The 20271-nt window shown below is 46.1% G+C and overlaps 2 protein-coding genes across 4 annotated transcripts in view; both read left to right on the top strand.

Moving 5' to 3' along the window:
* The window catches only part of LOC137591324 (receptor tyrosine-protein kinase erbB-4-like), a 189106-nt gene extending 174185 nt beyond the window's left edge, over positions 1-14921 (top strand). The window contains exons 29-30 of one of the 3 annotated variants that reach the window (XR_011034642.1): positions 12457-12564; positions 12722-14921. The gene's annotated coding sequence lies outside the window, so the exon portion shown is untranslated. Of the gene's footprint in view, positions 1-12456 lie in introns of all 3 variants that reach the window. The other 2 variants (XR_011034643.1, XR_011034641.1) reach the window with 2 other exon arrangements.
* Positions 14922-15142: 221 nt separating this feature from the next.
* On the top strand, positions 15143-18857 carry lancl1 (LanC antibiotic synthetase component C-like 1 (bacterial)). Its single transcript, XM_068309249.1, has 10 exons — positions 15143-15249; positions 15492-15608; positions 15683-15800; positions 15878-16088; positions 16163-16310; positions 16514-16660; positions 16731-16913; positions 17170-17346; positions 17718-17790; positions 18047-18857. Exons 2-10 carry the CDS (start codon positions 15522-15524, stop codon positions 18121-18123), a joined length of 1221 nt encoding a protein of 406 aa, XP_068165350.1. The 5' UTR covers positions 15143-15249; positions 15492-15521; the 3' UTR covers positions 18124-18857.
* The last annotated feature ends 1414 nt before the right edge of the window (positions 18858-20271 follow it).

Here is a 20271-nt window from a genome sequence, read left to right as displayed (position 1 = left end):
AGCAGATCTGATCTGTTTCAATCGGTCTCAGTCACGGCGGGCAAAGGCGTCAGTGACGGCAGCCGTTGGTGGCTTCAGGAGAGCCCCCCCCCCCCCCCCCACACACACACACACACACACACATACACATAAAGGAAGTCCTGCATCAGCGCCGACCAGATTACCAATCAGACCGTAACCCATGTCAGGAAGCACAGAGCGCAGTAATGCGGCCTAATGGGCAGACAAGCTTGGGACTCTTTAATGGTAATGAATACACAATGTGAGCCCAAGGCGTGGTGGGGGTGGGGGTGATGGGGCGGGGCAGGGAGGCGTGACCTGACTGGTGAGGAGGAAGGGATCGCCACAGTGTGTGGGAAAGCAGAGGGAGGTGTAGTTGTGTGTGTGTTCAGGTGAGGTGAGAAGGATAGCATGACTTAAAAACTAAATCCCCCTTTTTATGGCCACTTTAAGGTCAGTCCGTTAAACGCTACAGTTGAGGTTTGGTTTGAATTTGAAAAAAATTCAATATATGGATTCCACTCTGCTATCCCGGTCTGTTGTGCACAGCTTTCCTCTGCCGTCCGGTGTGTGACGAGGGTAAAGACGGGAATTAAACACGATTGCCTTCTCTTCACCTTTACCCATATCCTCTTGTGACTCTGCGCCGCCGGGCCTCTCAGTCTTTATCGTTCTCTCTTTTCACTTATCTTCAGGGCATGTTGGGGTCTGCACCATTTGTTGTTGGCATTTCCATTAGGGAGCTTGATTGTGGCCGTCAGCGTGAGGCCAGTGGCCGTGAGGGGAGTCTGGAAGGAACAGGAAGAAGGAAAGGCTGTTTGTCCAGAGAGTCCTACAATAGATAGCAAAGACAATTAGAATCATAAAGCGAATAAACTATGTGCAGCAGTACCTACAGTAGAACCTACAATAGAACCTACTGTAGAACCTCGAGATAGGAGTTCAATCGGTTCCGTGACTGAGCTGCTAAGTCAAATATTATTCCATTTAAAATAAATCAAATCATTTTAATCTCTTCCAGTCTTGTAAAACAGCCCCAAACGTCCTAAATTATATTAAAAAAACATATCTATATCAAGCGAAAGACATTCAGACTTTACCTGTGTATAATTTATTATATGTAAGTTAGGTAAAGAATGATGACGAATGAAAAGAAACACAAAAGTCACGAGAACGCATGGGCTACGTCTTTACTCCACCAACGAGAATGAGATCTGGTGTCACTGATGTTGTAACCATCCGCCAACACGTGGTAAAGAACGAGATCTGGACTCACTGATGATCCTTCTCCCAACCAGCGGTGGTGTCCTCAAACACGTCTCGTATTTGCTCATGTCGAACAGAGCAACAGCTCAGCTGTCAAATATGGAGCAGCTCATATCTCGAGGTTCTACTGTATAAACGACACGGGATAGAATCATAGAAGTAAACAGGCCCAACCGGAGGTATCTATAACACTCCCCCCGGCAGATTGTTAAAGCCTTTGAAGGTGGGTCCTGATAAGACTGTCAATACAAAAATGATATAGTGGAAAAAAAGCTTTCTCCAGATAGACAAAGAGATCTCCTTTGTCTCTGGTCCCGGTGGAAAATCCACGATTTGGATTCTCCCCTCCTCCTCGGCCACAGGGAAGCTCAGCAACAGCAGTCAAAACAAACTCGCATTAAGATGCAGCTCAAAGTCTGTGCAGTCTATTGGATCCTATCAGGTGGTGAAATCTCTCAGCCAAATTGATCTGTTTCAACACGTCCCTAGATTACATTCTGCAATAGATTAGAGGACTGTGAGGAGAAAAGGCATTAGCAGATATTCCCTTTTGTCAGCAGAAGCCGTTCACGCAGATTCTGTTTAAGTCTGACAGTTGATAGCTTTAAAACCACAAAAAATTCAATTGGTTTTCGGTATTTGGGAGACAGAAAGTACAGCACGCATACAGCAACCCATTAATTTGAAAGATAGAAGTTTAATCTGCCCCAATGTCAGTTTGGAGGGAGAATCCATCCAGCGTGGAGGAGGAGGGAAGAATGACATCTGTGGTGCTGTTCTGAAGTTGATGTTGAAGCGTTTGTTAGAAACGGTTCATCCTGGTTAAGTTGACAGACTTAATCAGCCAAACCCGGCAGAAGGAGGTTGCCAGGAACTCAAGAAGTTCCAGGGCGTCGGTCTCCTGATGTCCCCCTTCTTCCTGTTGGAATTGTCTTCCATGAATATAATTAAGCTCCATCTCTCTGGACCCATGGTTCACCACCGCTACACTCGTGATTCATGGGCTCCAGTGATGTCAACAGTTGAACCAGAAATACATCCAGCTCTGAAAACCAACGTTCCACATTTAATCCACTTGAAGGGGCTGCTTAAGACGTCATTGGCATTGGACAGTCATGCTCCAAACATTCAGGGGATTTTTTTACACACACCCCATAAATTAAATTCATTTGCTGTAAAAGCAATCAACCGTCTTTTGAAAAAGAGAATTTAGCACTATCGACTTTTTCTGACCTTCCTTTTTTTTTTTTTTTCAAGAACTGTCTCCATTTCGAGTCGTCGCTCGCGAGCATGACTAATAATGTCTTTTCCTTAACTGGGGAGGAGTGATAAGTAGAGGAGCATCTGAAATCAATGGTGGAGGATTAACTAGCGCCCTGGGGCTTCCACCTTCTCTCTTCTGGCTGCTGCAATGAACAAATGCTTCTTTTTGGCCCCCTGAGGCCAAAGAAGTTAAATTCCTTTAGGGTACCGCACCTTAAAAAGAGCACAGTAGTACAATCAAGGTGCATAATCCAACCACTGACGGACCTATTTTCATTCTGACGCCTGGTAACATTTATTCAAACCCAACTACAGCCATCGTTTGTGTTTATTGCACATCGGATAGTGTTACTTTAACTGTCCCACACAGGTAGGACCTTGTACGCTGACATTTCAGTTTCAGGTAATGTATGCAGCTGATCATCTGAGGAATTCAAAAACTGTGCCATCTCGGAGATACTCGGGAATTACAGAAATGCAACCTCAGCAAGGAATTGACTGCCCTCAGCTAGGATATTACAGCGCAACAAAGTAATTAAAAGCCATGTCTAATTTAAATACATGCCTCTACTCTTTAAAATACCCCCCAAACCCATTCGGTGCAAGTCTGGAATATGCCACCTCTACAGGTTTTAAAGTAAAATCCACCTGCAGGCGTCTGTGATTTGACCTTCCTTTGAAACATGTAATGGAAAAAGAAAATAAGACGTGGCTGCTTTCGCATAATCAAGATGATTCCTTCCTCTTCATGTGTTTGACAAAAAATAGGAGGAGGAGAGAGGGGAAATGGAGAGGAGGTGTGAATGCAAAGAATTGACGCAAGAAATGAAGACGGAATAGGAGGGTTTTTCTTCACAGCACTCAACATGCAGGCACTCTTAGGTCTCTCTCTTGAGCAATCCATGAATGCACATTCACGTCTGAAGGCAGGAGTGCCATCATGAAGCATTATCTCAGGCCTCGCTGACAACACGCTGTTCTTTGTGCCGAGATTCAATTAGACCACCAAGCAGTGGGGTCTGCATGGAATGAGGAGTTAGAGCCTTGTCAGATGGGACTGACAAGCCCCACTCCATCTATGAATTGTAGAAACCTGATGCCTGCGGGTACCTGTAGCTCGCCCCCGATGATGCTTTACAAAAAAACAACATCGTACTGAACATCTTTGCTAAATGACATTCAAGTATTTGCACTCTCCTGCCTGAAAAAAGACACTCTTTTTCCTCTGAAGTAACAGAATGAGTGTGAGGTTGCTTTTGGAATCTAATTGCGCAAAATGTACTGGAAACATTTTTATGAAATGTTGGTTCTTGGTTTAGGATAGACTCTGTTAAATTCTGGTGTACATCCAGTAAAGGGGTGGATCTGCTAATCAACCTTTCCACAGTTTACTTTGGATTCTCCATCTGGTCGGATGGAAGAGATACTTTGAGTTGACTTGAATAGGTTCCTGTTGGGGACAAAATGCAAGTTACTTGGGGTGAACCTTGACAGATTGTTCAACCCACAATTCTTTATATCGGTGTATTTCCTGAAACTTCGTTGTTGGCCTCCTTTAACCTTCATCTGATTCTGACACCATGCTGGACATCATATCTCCTTCCCATGTGAAGTCGTGTCTTCAAGCCAGACCAAACAACTTTTCCAATATGGAGGCCCACTCAGAGTGTAATGGCTGACAAAGCCTTAGCAGCACACCCCTGTTTCAACACACTCAATATGAGCAACGTAACAAGGTAGAACTATTCCTCGCTATCGTCCCTGCCCATCGCCAAATCCAGAGCAAGCGGGACGGTGGCCCCGCTTTCACAGACGCAACATGGGACAATCAATATGGAGCCGCCGCCGAGATTGAAATGACGAGGGGAGAGCGGGGAGGAAGGCCAATGGCGAAAAAGGTGACTGTGGTTCTGGGGGGGAGGGGTTGCTATCAGCAGACCCAGCGTGGGATGTGATAATCACTGACCCGCCACGGGCCCCAAACCAGGCCGCTAACCAGTCATCATCGAGTGCAATCACGAAAAGGAAGGCCCAGCAGAGTAAGAGAATCAAAAAGACACAGCAGTGTCTACCTTTCAGCCAAAAAGAAACTCTTTAGGTGTGAAAGAAAGAAGTAGTGAGGGAGGGGGCTGCTGTTTCCTGGTTCTTAACAATCTTGTGAGATTTGGATGTTAGTTATTTTTTTGGTTGTTAGTGGATGTTGGCGATTAGAAAAAGAATCCATCAATGATAAACTCCAAAAGCAGTTACGACATGATGAAAAAGAAAATATTTAAAACTTGTTGCATGCAATTTTAATTTCTTGTTAGCAAGCTTAGTAGCATGTGCAGCCTTGTTTAGCTAACGGCAAGCAAAGTTGAGTTACGGTGTGTTAATTCAGGCTTGTTTAAACTTTGTTGTTGCTTAAAATTCTTAGGAAATGAGATCTTCTAAATAAAAATAGGAAGTAAGATTTATCATTCAGACATAAAGTTTATTTCTTACTCTTTACCTGGAGATGTTCTGCAGAAACATTAGGATCATAACCAGAGCTTTTGTCTTTTAATCTACCGTGTTGCATTGCTCTTCACAAAAGAATGAACCAGATGAGAGCCGTTTTGTTATAGCGACTGACAACATGTAATTACAAGCCCTGTTAGCATTCTTTTGAAAGGAACATTGATACACAAAGAGATGGAGTGAATGCACAACGCGAAATTACAGACAGTCGATACCTTTGTGAATCGAAGCAGTAGGAAAAGTGTTGGGGTCATTTTAAATCACACTGTAATTCAGATGAAGATGACAGCCATTGTGAAGAGCTTTGTAGCGAGTTTAATCCCTGAAAGAGAGTAATTTAGTGCCCCGGTATGCTCTGGTAGATGATTCGCTGATTGTTTTATTCATCGTAGTTGGAGGCCTTAAAAGTTGTAAATGTGTTTGTCTTGTGTATGAAAAATGTTTACTGGCTGGGCATGAATATAGAAAGCAAATAGAAACTAAAAAGAACAAATCATACTATATAAAGTTAGTCTGTCCGGAGCTGCAGCGAGATAATCCCCACCATTGGAGGCCAGACACTGGCGGTGGCGACGGCACATGGCTCTGCTGAGACTCATGAGATCGCTCAGGATCCACTCAAGGGCATTTATTTAACACATCTGATACGACTAGGGAGAGTCCTTTTTTTTTTTTTTAGCTGAAAATTCAGAATCACTTTCCAGCCTTGCTCATAAATAGCCTTCAAATAAAATATTCCTTCCACGTTTTTCAAATGTATTTACATGCTTTTCTAAAAATGCAACTTCCTGTTCAGAGCCAGTCACGCGCAACAGTCGTGAAGACAGTGGCGAGCGAATGACAGGACGGCAACTCATCCCGCTCATTATTAATAGAAGGTTCGTGTTCGGACACGAGCGCACAGCGCAAAGCCGGAGTCCTGATGTGACTTTGGAATGAAAATACAGAGTGCAGGTAAAGCAGTCTGGCTAATGAGAAGCTCTGTGTTCCATCATCGGCGTTTCCCACGCTGTGATGTGTGTTTAGTCAACCTGCTTGAGAAATGCATAATTGGGCGAGTTGTTGCTCGTGAATAAAGACGTCTCCTGCTGAGCTACTGCCACGCCACCGATGAAAACAGTTCATTAGCTAACGTAAGAATTAATTTTAACGGAGTATCATCGCTTTTGTTCTAGCTTTTTTGTCGCACTGTCATGTTAATTTTACAGCAACAAGAGTGTAAAACATACCTGTCAAATTACAGGCCGTGTATTTCTGCACAGCGAGCCAGCGTTTTTCATTTAGAGGCATTTTTCATGTTTTGCTCTGCATGCTGCTTAGCTTTGTGAGGAAATGTGTCATCTACGGCGGCTAAAGCCTCCCGCTGCTGCCAAAAGGACTTACGCTGATACGCCAGCACAAACCCAGAAGACAAGTGAGACGTTATAACACAAGAGTTAAAAACCACACATTCATCACTTGCTCTTTTATTATTAGATTGATCAATCCTTATTGGTTTGCTGATAGATTTAATTTAGATTTCTCGTCTTCCCAGTAAAATGTTGAAGGAGACGTTATTAATTCCTGAACTAAAACTTAAGAATCATCTGAATTATTCATTTCAATATAATTTTGGTGCATATAAATGGGCCTATCAAAAGCGCATTAATGAGGATCATTATAGTAAAAGTTGCAGGTTGTAAGATGCATTTACGTGTTCCTGGAATGCATGGAAAATGCAGCACCACCCACAAATCGCTCCTGTTAACTATAATTAAAACTCCACATAAAGTAAATTGGGATTTGGATCCATCCCTGAACTTTGAAGCTAATTGTATTTTCTACGTGGAACCTGAAGGCACCCCAGAGGTTCTCTGGCTGGTGCTGGACTAGCAGGGGGTCCCCCCCCCCATCCACTCTCTGTGGGAGAGAAGATGTAGGCGGAGGGTGAACTCCCCTGAATTTACGATTCCATCCACGTTCCTCTGATTTCCAGCCACTTGCCGATCAATAGCAGTCTTTGAGCAAACCAGAGGTCCTGCCGTGGTTGCATTTTCCGGGGCCGGGCTGCAGCCGCCGCCGGTGCAGCGGAACCGTGACGGATTCATCCCGGGCCCGGTTCTCCCATTAGCGAGCCACCGTGGAGGAAAACGTAGACCTGAGGTCCCCTAATGGGAATTTAATGCACTTCAGTATACCTGCAGCCAAATAGAAAGAAAGCGGCCGCTGTTTGTCCTCACAGATGATGACTCATAGTGGGGATATTAGATCTCCATACTCCGTCGGCCTGACACATATCATAAGTGTGGTTTCCATTCCTGCAGAAGTGGTTCCAAAGTAGTATCGGGGCTGTGATTGCACCCGTGTGTCCCTGTTGGGTGTGCGCAGCTCTGTGGAGGTGCTTGGTTCACGCATGTGCGTGGATTAAAGAACAGAATGCACGCCTCCGATGCTCAGAAGGGATTCTGTTGAGCACTGATCATCCTTTTCCATCCAGTTCTTGTTATTTTGACCAGGAAATAAATTCTTGAAATTCATTACTGCTAATAAGCCATCATACTGGCTGTACAATGTCTCACGTTAACAAGCAGTGAAGGTGATAGGAAGCGGCAGTCACTGTTACTGTATGTACCTGTATACATGTTTAGATTGAATTCTATCCTGTTATTTATCTGCTCTTTTTATTTGTAATTTATCTACTAGTGTCTCTCTTTTTTTACCTTGTTCTACTGTAACAAAATGCAATTTCCCCCTCGGGGGGGGGGGGGGGATTAATAAAGGATTCTGATTTTGATTCTGATAGGAATTCTCCATTAGGCTGGGTCCATCTTTCTGTGCATCCACACACGCATGGTTGGTCTCTTTTTTCCAACAAGCGTTTAGCTTCTGCTTTGGTCGGGGCCTAATTGATGTAATTAGCTGCTCAATTTGACTTTCCAATCGGAGCCCCCCCTCCCATCCCCTTTGAAAAACCCCACCACCCCCCACCCCCGGCTGTGTCCTGGTTTCAGCTCCGAGGCGAGAGCAAACGCTGTTTGTAATGCTAAATGCTAAGCTGGGCGCAGGAAGTTTTCCACGCGCCATCGTTTTTTTTGTCTTTTTTTCCTGCAGACTGCTGCGGTAGCTCGTCTCCACAGACCAGCATCATTTGCATTGTATGCTTCAAAGCCTTTAATTTTGTCGAGTGTTGTTTTTTGTTGGATTTACCAGTTTGCTTTACACTTTTTGTGGATGTTTTTGTCGAGTTTTTGCTCTTCCTCTTGTTACCCTGCTTTATCAGCACATCCAGCATCTATTTGCTGTGATTTCTGCTATTCAGACAGCGAACACATCTCAAAGGGACCCGTAGCCAAAGCGCTGGCCCACCAGCTTTCCATCCATCGCCCTGTGAACCCTCCCTTGGTTGCAGACCCATGGGCACTCAAATTCTTCTGGGACGAGTATAAACCATGACAGAATTGGCAGGTCCCGGCGTGGCCAGAGCTCTTCTGCCTCCGCGAGGTGTTGGGATTCATCATGACCCGTAAGCCTCTATCCAACGCTCTCTGAGCCCTTGTGACACATGGAACCGCCGTGGCGTGGTGAGAAACACCCGCTGTCAGCCCACATATGGGCTTCAACAGATTTAAGCTTGGATGGGGGGAGAGGGGGAGGCAAAGGCCAGAGCGAACGGCGGGATTCATGCGCCTCCAACGGGGTCGTGCTTTCGCACAAACAGGGTTCTGATGCGATGCTTGAGCCCCGATTTTGCGTCGACGCTACCGGGTGTTCACAAAAGACGACACAAAGGCAACCGAACTTTCCTGTCTGGGGGGGACGGGGCTGTTGTCATGTCAACAGTCCCATTGTGGCCAATCAAATAAAGTATGAAGCTATTGCTGTAGATATATACAGGGTTTTCCACACTGTAAGGCACACTGGATTATAAAGCGCACCTTCAATGAATGGCCTATTTAAAAAAAAATTCATACATAAAGCGTACTGGATTATAAAACGCATCTGAGAACTCATCTTCAATGAACGGTCTATTTTAAAACTTTTTTTCATATATAAGGCACTTTGGATCATAAGGAATTGAGAAAATTACAGGCTTTTAGGTGCGCCTTATATTGCGTAAAAAACAGTCATACAAAAATAAAATAATATTAACAATAAATAAATAATAAATTAATAGAATAAAAAGATGGGTAAAATAGTAAAGGTTGATTGCTTTTACAGCAGATGAGTAAAATAGATATAAAATAGAATTAAATGATGGATGATGAGATGGAGCTCTTTCCTGGTTCTACTTTAAGGAACAAAAGATGTTTCTGCTGCTGCACAAACAAACGAAGCTCTAGTTTTCTGTGTGTTAATAAAATGCTTTGCCACAGGCTGCGCGTCTAATTTAACAAAGGCTAAAACAGGAAAACAGCCTTTGATTTTATTTTCCTTCCACGCCTGCGTTGCTTTCAGGTGCGGCCGACTAATGTGATTTTGAGCGATGAGATGGGGCCCAGCGTGTCTTCTAATTCGCGGAGGGGTTTCGGGTAGCTGTAGACGTTAACCGACAGTTAGCCTAACCGTCTGAGCCCGTTTCCCCCCGCGGTGAGGGAGGAATTTCAGCTCGGAGGGAGGGAGGAGGGAGGCTAATAGAATCGTGAGCCGCCTTATGATCGTGTCATCAGTGTGTGGAGACGAGGGAAGTTTGTTAGACTGTGGCGGCTCCAGTCGGCCTAGATACTCTGTGAAACGTGACGCGTCGCACGTGGCCACTTTTTTCTAATTTATGTTGTCATGGGTAAGGATGCAGGATTCATTAAAAGCCTCAACGCAAAGCTTTCTGGGAACGTCAGGTGTTTTGACCAGTCAGAAATGGGCGGGGATTAATTGGAGAACAAGGTGATGTCACTACGGTAAAGCGACGATTAATAAATGTGATGAAAGTGTTCGGTGCGATCTGCTGACATCAGTCAAAACGTGATCAAACCTCAACAAGCCAGGATTATCTTTAGGTTATTAATGTAACTCAGGTTCTCTGCACGGCTCCGGTCACGCCTGCACCGTTACGGCTGACGCCGCACAGCTTTAATAATCCTCTATGTGGCTAATTAGCGATCAATTGCACACCAGTAGCCTCCTGTGTGTGTGTGTGTGTGTGTGTGTGTGTGTGTGTGCAGTTGTGTGTTTTTTGTCGTTGTTGGGAGTGCTGGGAGGTCTGGGAACACAATCTTAATTTCAACCCCCTCCCTGAGGGTTTTTTTCCTGCAGCTTATTTGTGTCTCCCTTCACGTCGGAGGCCTTCCTCGACCTGCTGACCGTGCAAAGTATTAGGATTAACTTGCATGGAGATGGTAGTTTTTTATTTTTATTTTTTGTGGGTGTGTGTTGGGGGGGGGGCAGGGGTGGATCCCTTGCGTCTGGTCCCTGGTTTTCATGAAGAGTCTGTTTAATAAGTCTGGGAGGTTTCATAAGCGCTTAGCATTTGCTCTCTTATTAGGCAAGCTAAACAGTCTCTGCAGAGGATCAACCTTTTGGGGGAGACGGGGCGTTCAGCCCGGGGTGCACTCGGGGTGCAGCCCGGGGTGCCAGGCCAATTTCTGGAGGAAGGAGGAGGAGAAAAAAATTAAAATGGAGATGTTGACATTGCAAAGGGTGCTAAAGCATGTCAGGGATGCAAGGTGTCCACCTAGTGGGCATTGAAGGAACTACGGTGAAGACGTGGACCCAGTCCTGCCACAGCTCTGGTCATCAGTACGATAAACGCCTCCCCGATTAACACGGCCCCCGTCAAGAAGAGACGTTCAGATTAAGACCCTAATCAAAGTGTTCACGACTGTATTCCAAGGCGAGACGGACGTGTGTGTCAAGACCTCATCGGCTTTGCTTTCTTTGTTGGCATCCGTTTCACGTTGGGGTTGGGGGGGGGGGGTTGTGTCATCGATGACAAGTCTTTCAAAGGCTCAGGCCGACTGGAAGCCAGGATTAATCATAACGCTGCTGCTTTTGGGTGTAAAGGTCTGACAGCGTGCAAAATACATTTTCCGATAATAAAAATTGTTAAAAACACCTCGCTAGCCTTGACAAACATCCATCCATCTTCGGTTCATCTACTGTCGTGGGTCACTGGAAGCTGGGGCCTATCCCAGCTGGCTTAGGCAAGCCACACCCACATCCAGAAAGGGGCGTGGTTATCTTAACCAGCAGACCTTTATTTGTTTCTATCGACACATGGACTGAAAGTTGAGGAGAATAAGGAGGAGGAATAAAACTTCATACCTTCTGACGGCGTTACAGTAAATAAATATACATCATGTGACTCCTGTACATTTCAGGCCATACCATAATAACTCTCGCTGGCAGTTTCATTACTCCAGAGCAAACAATCATTACATCAAGTGTGGTATTGCCGTCCGATCGACTCCCCCTGCGTGACCTTTAAACATGTAATTACTTCTTTCCGCTGGTTAAGAAGCGTTTAATGTAACCCCCTCCCTCGTCTCTGTCTCTCTCTTTGCTTCAGCTTCAGATGTTTCAGCTTCTATCTGTCTGCGTGTCTGTCACCTCTCCTACACTGCCTCCCCTTTCCCTCCCCCAGACGGCGGACTGGTAACGGCGACGCCAGGCTTCGTGTATTTTTAGCTCGGCCACAGATGGGGCCGCGGCAGCAAGTCAGGGACCAGAATGTTCTTTATCTCAGCTGTCAGGAGGGACCAAAAACCAACCCCGTCCTCTAGGGGAGATAGGAGGGAAGAAGGAGAAGGAGAACCCCCTCCTCTTCCTCCTTGTCTCTTCTTACAGAGTCTTTTGGCAACTTGTTGCAGCTGGAAACACAATAGTGTGTCAGGAAGGAGACGAGAGAACAAGAACAGCGACATCTGCTTCTGTCTTCAGTGGGAAAGGGTTTAATTAGCGTTCGCTCCACGGGGGCTGTTCTGTGATGGGAGGGGAACACAACAACCAGGTGGACATGCTAATCCTGTAGCACCATGCTACAACCTGTGATTACGTTCCTGGTGCAGGGGGGTGGGGATTGGGTTCAGGGGGTAAGGATACTGTCGTCAAATCAAAAGTAGTGGGAGATATTAAAAAGTTACCTATGAACTTGTTTTTATTTAGATTTAAAGCAAAAGACAGCACTTCTTTGTGCCCCCCACCCTCCCCTGACTGCGTGGGTTCTCTCCAGAGACTCTTCCGACACACGCTAGCAGCAAACCAGCTGTCCAAGCTAATATCAAGGAGGGCCGGGAGGAAGACGAAGGGGGGAGGAAGGGAGGTGATGGAAGTCAGAAGTGATGTGAAGTTGTTTTGTCAGGTTCAATCTCAGTGGAAAATGAAATGTTACTAAGACACCTGGGAGTTGCAGTTTCAGTCATGCTAGCATTATGGAGAACATTCCCAAGAAGAAATTGCCCAATGGTTTCTGCCTTTTTTTTGTTTGTGTGTTTCTTTTGCCGGTACCTGCATCAGAATCACAAGCGACATCCAGGATGATCACAAAAAGCTCCGGAGCTCCATATGGCATGAAGATCAAACTAACGACGTGCAGCCTTTAATTTGTTGACATCGGGAGACAAGGTTGAATATCAGCGTTTTTTTTAATTCTTCCAAAGCGATTCTACCCTCACTGTGTGTTCCAGTCTGCAAGATGTGGCCTGAGCTCGGATGCTGCTCTCAGCTCAGAGCCCATGATGATCGATATCGCCTCTAATTAATATTTTTTTCCTGTGTGAAGCTTATTTTCCCAGCGGTGCCACAGGAGGCCGACCCGGCTCGATAATGTGTCCCTCAACAAGGAGCTCTAATCAAGTCCGAAGGTCTCCCCTTGAATCTGGTTCGGTTCTGAGGCTCATTTCCATTCCCCGTCCCTCAAGGCAAGGTAAAGCAGTCCCCAGGTGTGGGAGCAGGGGGTTCTGTTGTGACCGGCCTCCAACTGCAGTGCCGTCAGCTCATATGGAAATGATGGGAAGTCCTTCCAGCTGAAGAGCTAAACAGAAAAACAAAAGGGAGAGCAAACGCTGCTGCCTGATTGCTTCATTTGCACTTTTTAGCGACAAGGTTGCACAAGTCATCAAGATGAGGAGCACCTAAAAAATAAATAAAATCATCAGTTATGGGTCAGGAAACAATGTTTTATTGTTCCACAAAACATTTAAAATAATCTAAATATGGATGGAGGAGAAACGATTAATTGTTTTGCTTGTTTCCTTCACTCTTGTGGGACCCTATTAAACTGGGATGAACCGGTCCACATTGCTGTTTAATTAGGACTCGATTTTGATGGAGACTGAAGAATATAAAACTGGAGAGAATTGGGATGAAATGTGCAGATAAAAAAGGGAAGTGGAAGCGTTTGAGGCGTATTAACAAAGAGAACAGGAGCCTAATCAAAGCCCTCCGGAGGATGCATCCCCCTGCTCTCTGTTGAATGTGCGATGTCTTGCTGCCACAACAATGTGCTCTTTCTCTCAAATGGTGCAGCTCATAAAGAAGAACATTCAAAGGAGAGATTACAGCGCTGGTGCAGCTCCAATCCCTGCGGTAAATGAGAATGTGGAGCACCGGCAGCGAGACTCAGAAATATGCCAATCAATACCAGTCCGGTGTGCTCCATGACCACAGTAATTATCATCGCCATTCGCAAGAATGACCTGTCATTACGACTTCTGCAAGGTCAACAGCAGATTCCCTGGCGCCAGTGTGGGGAAATGGCATTCCTTCTTGTGATGATGGATTTCTCTTGATTTCTGTGGATGTAAACAGCATCGTACCAGGGAGACTGTCACAGAAAAACATCAATGTTTAGCAGCAGATGTAGGTACGGCTGTATTTCATAAAATTTATTTGATATTCAAAGCGGCTCGATAACGTGGGATAAAATATAATTTTGAAAGACGCTGTTGGAAAATAAATATCTCTGATTCGGGGAGAAATTGTTTCACAATAAAGATAATCATTGGAAGTAATACCAGAAACTCAAGGTCCATTTATTTAATGCATGTGTTGAGATTACTCTGTGGAAAGTGAAAGTAAAAATATTGGATGCTAATAAAACCTCTGCATAATGAGACTCAAAAGTAGAGATTTTAGTTTTTTAAATGTATTTAGTGTTTTGTCTTTTTTCGGGTGGTTATAACATATTTTACGACTTTACATTTTTGTGCATTATTTCCAACTACTGTAGTTATCCAAAAGCTGTTGAGTCGATCCACTTGACGTTAACAAAATTCTTGTAGACGTTTCGTCTCTCATCCAAGAGACTTCTTCAGTTCAGAGAGGGGCTGATAATGTCCCAGTTTTTAAACCCTGTGTGGTGTGGGGTCTTTTGGGTGGACCAGTCTTTGTCAGAGGGTGTTTCCCGGCTTAAAATGGGGCGGCAGTGGCTCAGCGGTAGAGCAGATGTACTGTAGACAGATCGCCCCAACCATCGGCGGATCGAATCCCGCTCCCGCCAGGACATCCTCGGAGGGAGTGTGAGCTGACGGTGGGAGGTGTCGGCTCACCTCCCAGCCACTGCGGAGGTGCCCTTGAGCAAGGCACCGTCCCCCCTACAAGCTGCTCAATTGGGGCGCGTTCCTGAAGCCGCTGCCCGTCACTCTGCCTCCCTATGTGTGATGTTTGATGTGTGTACTAACGCTAACTGCATGCTTACAGGTCCCCCTGTGTGCTGTGTTTCACGGGGCCTGTGTATACACTGACTGCCATTAAAAAACTAACACAAAGACCATGTAAAAATATATACCTGAGTGACTGTGTAATTTCCCTGCGGGGATTAATAAAGTGTACTTCTTCTTCTTCTAAAATACACAGGAACCTTGTGTTTGTTAAAGATCCTCCTCAGCTTTTCAGACACTCCAGACACATACTGGATCACTATACTATTGCGCTTGCTCTCTTCCGTCCTCACTGGGTTGTTCTCCTTTCTGGATCTTGTGTGAGCTTTCACGAAGGTCCAGTCAGGATATCCACACCTTTTTAGTGCCCCTTGTGTTTTATTTTAACTGAAGAACTGAAGAAGTCTCTTGGATGAGAGACGAAACGTCTTCAAGAACTTTAACATCCAGTGGATCGACTCAACAGCTTTTGGATAACCATGACCTGGATGACTGAGAACCTACACAGACAACTACTGTAGTTGATTGTTACCTGCAGTTTTACCTCCTGTCCACCAGGGGACTGTGGGGCGCTGGCGCGCCCTATGTTGACATCCAGAATATCGACAGACGAAGAAGAAATGACAACAACAGAGCAGCATTAGCAGAGGTACAGTCCATGTAGCCTGCCAGTTTTGTTCGAATCTAAGCTAATTTTGGACATTTTTAATTTATAATTCGTGTTGCATCCGTCATAAAAACGGAGTTTAGATGCTATCTTTAGCGGCGCAGCTAAGCTAACTGAGCTGTCGGTGTGGGAGTGGGAGTGGGAGTGGAGCCCCACATGGGATCGAACCCCCTCGGTTCTCTTTTAGGGTCTCCTCCGTCTCATCTGGGCTCATTTCTCCGCAGATAGCGCCGTGAAAACAAAAACCGGGTCGAATGGAGTCCAGGGCCTTGGCGAACCCTTACGGGGACTACGATGGGAGCCCCGCGTCCACGCAGATGTTGTTTGACTCCCACGGAAAGGTAACGAATTCGTCACGCGGTTTGTTTGTGACCCACCCGGAAGCCCCTCGTGTTCCAAACGCTCGTGTCTCCAGATGACGTCAGAGTTCTCCGAGCGGCTGACCAGCAAGATCCAGGAACTCTTAACCGTGATGGAGGCAGGCCTGAAATCAGCCAACCCGAGAGACTGCATCACTTACACCGGCTGGGCAGGTGATGACGTCACGACACAACCGGAACACGTGACGTCACGTCCACTTGACGGTGTACCCCCTCCTGTGGTTCCGCAGGCATCGCTCTGCTCTACCTTCACCTCCACGACGTCTTCCAGGACCCTTCCTTCCTGCAGAAAGCCAGGGAACACGTCGAGCGCAGCCTGAAGTGTCTGACGCGGCGACATGACGTCACCTTCCTGTGCGGGGACGCGGGGCCCCTGGCGGTAGGGGCCGTGGTCTACCATCGCCTGCAGAGGCCGCATGACACGGACGACTGTATCAACAGGTCGGCTGATTTAAAATGAATCGATCGGTGATCAAAGATCGCAGGCGGGTAAGTTTTTGTGTTTCCTGCCCCAGACTGCTGCAGCTGCACCAGGCCGTGGTAAAAGGCGCCGCTGGGCTGCCGGACGAGCTGCTCTACGGGCGAATGGGCTACATCTACTCCCTGGTCTTCATCAACCAGCAGCTGGGGCAGGACAGGATCCCGTTACAGTACATCCAACAGGTGAGTGAGGTCACGCCGGACCCTCCATCCCAGGCAAACAAAGGCAAACAAGAGGTGATGATGTATCTTCGCCATTGGCCCTAAAATGCTCACTTTTCCGTGCTCTGGTGATCAAATTGCTCTAATTCATCTCCGTTGATTTCCTCCAACTCTACAGATTAGGTGTGTGTGTGTGAACCGGGGTGTGTTGTTTCCTTCCTCAGATCAGCGACGCCGTGCTCCAGTCGGGCGAGCACACCAGCAGGAAGTTCAGGATGCAGAACCAGACCCCGCTGATGCACGAGTGGTACGGCGAGCAGTACGTTGGCGCCGCTCACGGCCTGGCGGGCATCTACTATTATCTCATGCAGGTGGGAAGCGTCTCAGAGTACAGATAACAGCTTACAATTGATCCACAAGTGAAATGTCTTTCCATCGCAGCCAGGCTTCGTCGGGGCGGAGGAGCAGGTGCACCGGCTGGTGAAGCCCAGCGTCGACCACGTCTGTCGCCTCAAGTTCCCCTCGGGGAATTACCCCACCAGCGTGGGAGACGATCAAGATCTGCTGGTGCACTGGTGCCACGGGTCGCCCGGGGTGATCTACATGCTCCTGCAGGCACACAAGGTAATGTCGCGGTCAAGGCCGATTTGAGAATAGAGCCACAGCGCCATCTTGTGGTGACGCTCAGTTACTTCCTGTTTTAGTTTGTTTTCTGGTGAAAAATACAGGTGAAAATGTTTTGTTTTAGCGCCACCAGGTGTTTTATTTATAGGAGCTCCTGTAAATACACCCACGTTTCCTCACTAATGTTGTGTTTGAGTCCCGTTTGTGCAGCGGTACCACCTGTCGCCATAGTGATAGCTCTAATATCTTGTCTCAGGTCTTTGGCGCGCCTCAGTATCTGGATGACGCCCTTGGGTGTGGCGAGGTGGTGTGGCGCTTTGGCCTGCTGAGGAAGGGTTACGGGTTGTGTCACGGCGCCGCAGGTAACGCCTACACCTTCCTGGCCCTCTACCGACAAACACAGGACCCCAAGCATCTCTACAGAGCCTGTATGGTAAGTACGTCATTGGAGTGACAGGGAAGGCGTGCATGAAGGGGGCAGGAATGTTTACTGACGGTGTTGGCAGCCATCAGTGCGACAGGTAGGGGACTTCTGGACGGGGTCCAGTTGGCTCCGGTCCCGTACTTACGATCATTAATACGGTTCTATTCATAGTGGATGGAATGGAGCCTTCAGATGTTTCCATAAGCTTCGCTGCGCGTACCAGGCAGGCCGAGCCACAGTCATCATCCGATACCCCCCCCACACATGCTGGGATTTCACCGAGCCGGGCACAATGTTTAGCAGTTGTTGACATTGCTCCGTTGTTCTCCTGGGACGGTTTGGCCAATGTTGTGTGACTCCGCCTCTCGTTGTCCATCCAGTTTGCTGATTGGTGCATGAACTACGGCAAACACGGATGCCGAACAGCCGACACCCCCTTCTCACTTTTCGAAGGTAACGTGTGAAGACATTCCTCAGAAATTAAAGGTCGTGATGTCATGAAGCCGGCTTTTATTTTGAAATACACTACATACTTCCTTTATTATCAAGTTGAATTGGGGCATTTAATGACACCTTAAAATTTGGTTAATGCTAATATGCTAACATAGAAATTTCAGTTTTATTCCTCCATCTTAAAATGTTACACAGGATGTTTGCTGAACATGTTCCAGCATATATTTGTGTAAATTCTGTGACTTCCTGTTCACAGGCATGGCTGGCACCATCTACTTCCTGGCCGACCTCCTGCAGCCGCTGAAAGCCAGATTCCCGGCCTTTGAGCTGTAAAGGTTTTCTCTGCAGGTCGTTCTCCTCAAACACACCGCAAGCAAGTTCCAAACCGGAAGAAGAAATACGCTCCGGGTTCCTTCGCGCTTCGTTTATCTCGATTTGTTCATTTCTGGGACTGATTTTTTTTCATGCTCATTTTCTTTTGGGAACTCGTCTGTCTTACGAGCTTAAGATGTGTCAAAGGCTAAAACTTGTTTTTGTGCATGAATTAAGTGGAATTTCTGTTGAAAGCACAAGTTTATTTTGCAGGGAATTAGTCGGTGCTTTGTGAACATCACTATGTAAAAAAAGAGATGCTCTCATTTGATATTACGCAAGTTAACAAGCTAGTTACACGCGCTAAATATAAATGAGTTCGTGCTGAGCTATGCGGTAAAGGATTAGCCTGTAGGTGTGAACTCCTCAGAGATAAAACCTTTGTCTTCAGCTGTCGCTCCATCAATATGCAGCGCCAGAGGAAGCCCACCAGGGGGCAGCGAAGGTGTCAATGACCGTCTTAAACACTTGGCAGAAGGAGTGCATTCATTGGTGCCGCAGAGACCGTTGGAAAGTCAAATTTTGAGGATGAAAGGTGTTGACTATCTTTTAAGGGATAATAAATAGACATTTAATGTTTTTTAAATCATTTGGTTCAGAATATTTCCGTCACAACCATCCTAAATGTTCATCTCCTTCCTCCATGGGTTACTTGGCTTAGGTCTGGTCCAAATAAGGTTCATGTAAACCCCCCACCCCCCACCCCATAACACAATACCACCGCTCTTTTTTAAGCCCCCTATGCATGTTCTTTGCGACCCGATGCCAGCTGGAGGCCACAGGGTCGACGGACGGGGGCGGGTTGTTACTGTCATTGAGTCTTGAGGTGTGGGGGCTGCTCACCCTCCCCTCGCCGTCATAGCTCAGGTCCAGCCAGCATAGGAGAAACCAAAGACGAAGGGCAGGAACGGGGGTAAAAATAGAGTTCATCTGTGCGGCGGTTTCGCTTCCTCGTCGCCCCCCCCCCCATGTCCATTAGTTTGTTTCCTCGCTGTTCTGTAGCCGTGTTCAGCGTCGCCACACTGATGACAAATTACAGCCTTGCTATTCACACCCTCAGAGGATTATTAACACAACTTCCTGTCATTTACAACCAAATTTAAACTGAACAAATGTTTGGATTTTTTTGCTGTTACTTTATAGTAATATAATTGTCAGTAATAATAGTCCTGGAGTACATGTGGAGGATATAAACAACTTGGTTTCATTAACTGAATGCATTTTCTGTCTGTCTGACAAAAGTAAATGTTTGATTTCTGTCCTGTTTTCCTTTCTTGGAGAGTAACTAGAGTAATAATAGGGGCTACAGATGAGTATTAAATCTTGATTTGATCCCATTGCTCTCAATTCTCTTGTTTCTCTTGGGAAATAAGTCCAGCAGAAAGGAATGATGGAGAATCATTTTTATTTCATCCTCAGCATTAGCAGTCGATTTGCTCTTGATCGCAGTCAGCACCATGGAGAGCTCTGGTGAAAACAGGAAGCTTGGTGAAGCAGCTGGGCGCTCAGGACGTTTCACCTCCATACATGATGCAATTCTATCTTTATGATGTGAAAGTTGACCTGATCATGTAGTTGCCTTAGGTTCACTTCTCCAGTCAGTTGCATGAGATTTTTTAATCTTTTTTAACGGTAAAGAAAGAAGCATCAATCATACAAAAATCGTTAATTTTAGAATGTTTCTCTTGTGTTTGGCTGAAATCTGATCTGTTGTGAGAGCTGGTTGATTTTGTTGTTGTCCTTCACCTCAGAAGAGTTCTTCAGCAAACTGCATCTCAGAGTTGATTTTCAATTCTTAATATCTTCTTGAAAGTTTTCCTGCCGCTTTTATTTAACCATAAGAGGAGGAAGCGGTCTCGTCCCGTTTAAAAATACCACCCTGTCAATGAGCTCTCAAGGCTTCAAGCCTGTCCGATTGGGCCTGAAGGTTGCTGACTTTTCCCAATTTTCCCACACTTGACCCGTGTACATCTTTCCTCAGGGAAAGCTTTAGGGCCCCAAATTGATTGAAGGGTTTAAACTTTCTAGAAGAGAGAAGAAAAACTGTTTGACATGCAAGACGCAGAGTCGTCTAAAAATACCCCTGTCCCCTTCTAAAGGCTTACTGCT

Source organism: Antennarius striatus, chromosome 24 (assembly GCF_040054535.1).
Source record: "Antennarius striatus isolate MH-2024 chromosome 24, ASM4005453v1, whole genome shotgun sequence".
NCBI lineage: Eukaryota > Metazoa > Chordata > Actinopteri > Lophiiformes > Antennariidae > Antennarius > Antennarius striatus.
The sequence above is the reverse complement of the archived record's forward strand: the minus strand, read 5'-3'. Positions and strand labels throughout refer to the sequence as shown.

Coding starts and splice junctions, on each gene's coding strand:
- lancl1 (XM_068309249.1), top strand. CDS start 15,522: ATGGAGTCCAGGGCCTTGGCGAACCCTTACGGGGACTACGATGGGAGC. Junction 16,914..17,169: donor TGCTCCTGCAGGCACACAAG/GTAATGTCGCGG, acceptor ATCTTGTCTCAG/GTCTTTGGCGCGCCTCAGTA. Junction 17,347..17,717: donor ATCTCTACAGAGCCTGTATG/GTAAGTACGTCA, acceptor TTGTCCATCCAG/TTTGCTGATTGGTGCATGAA.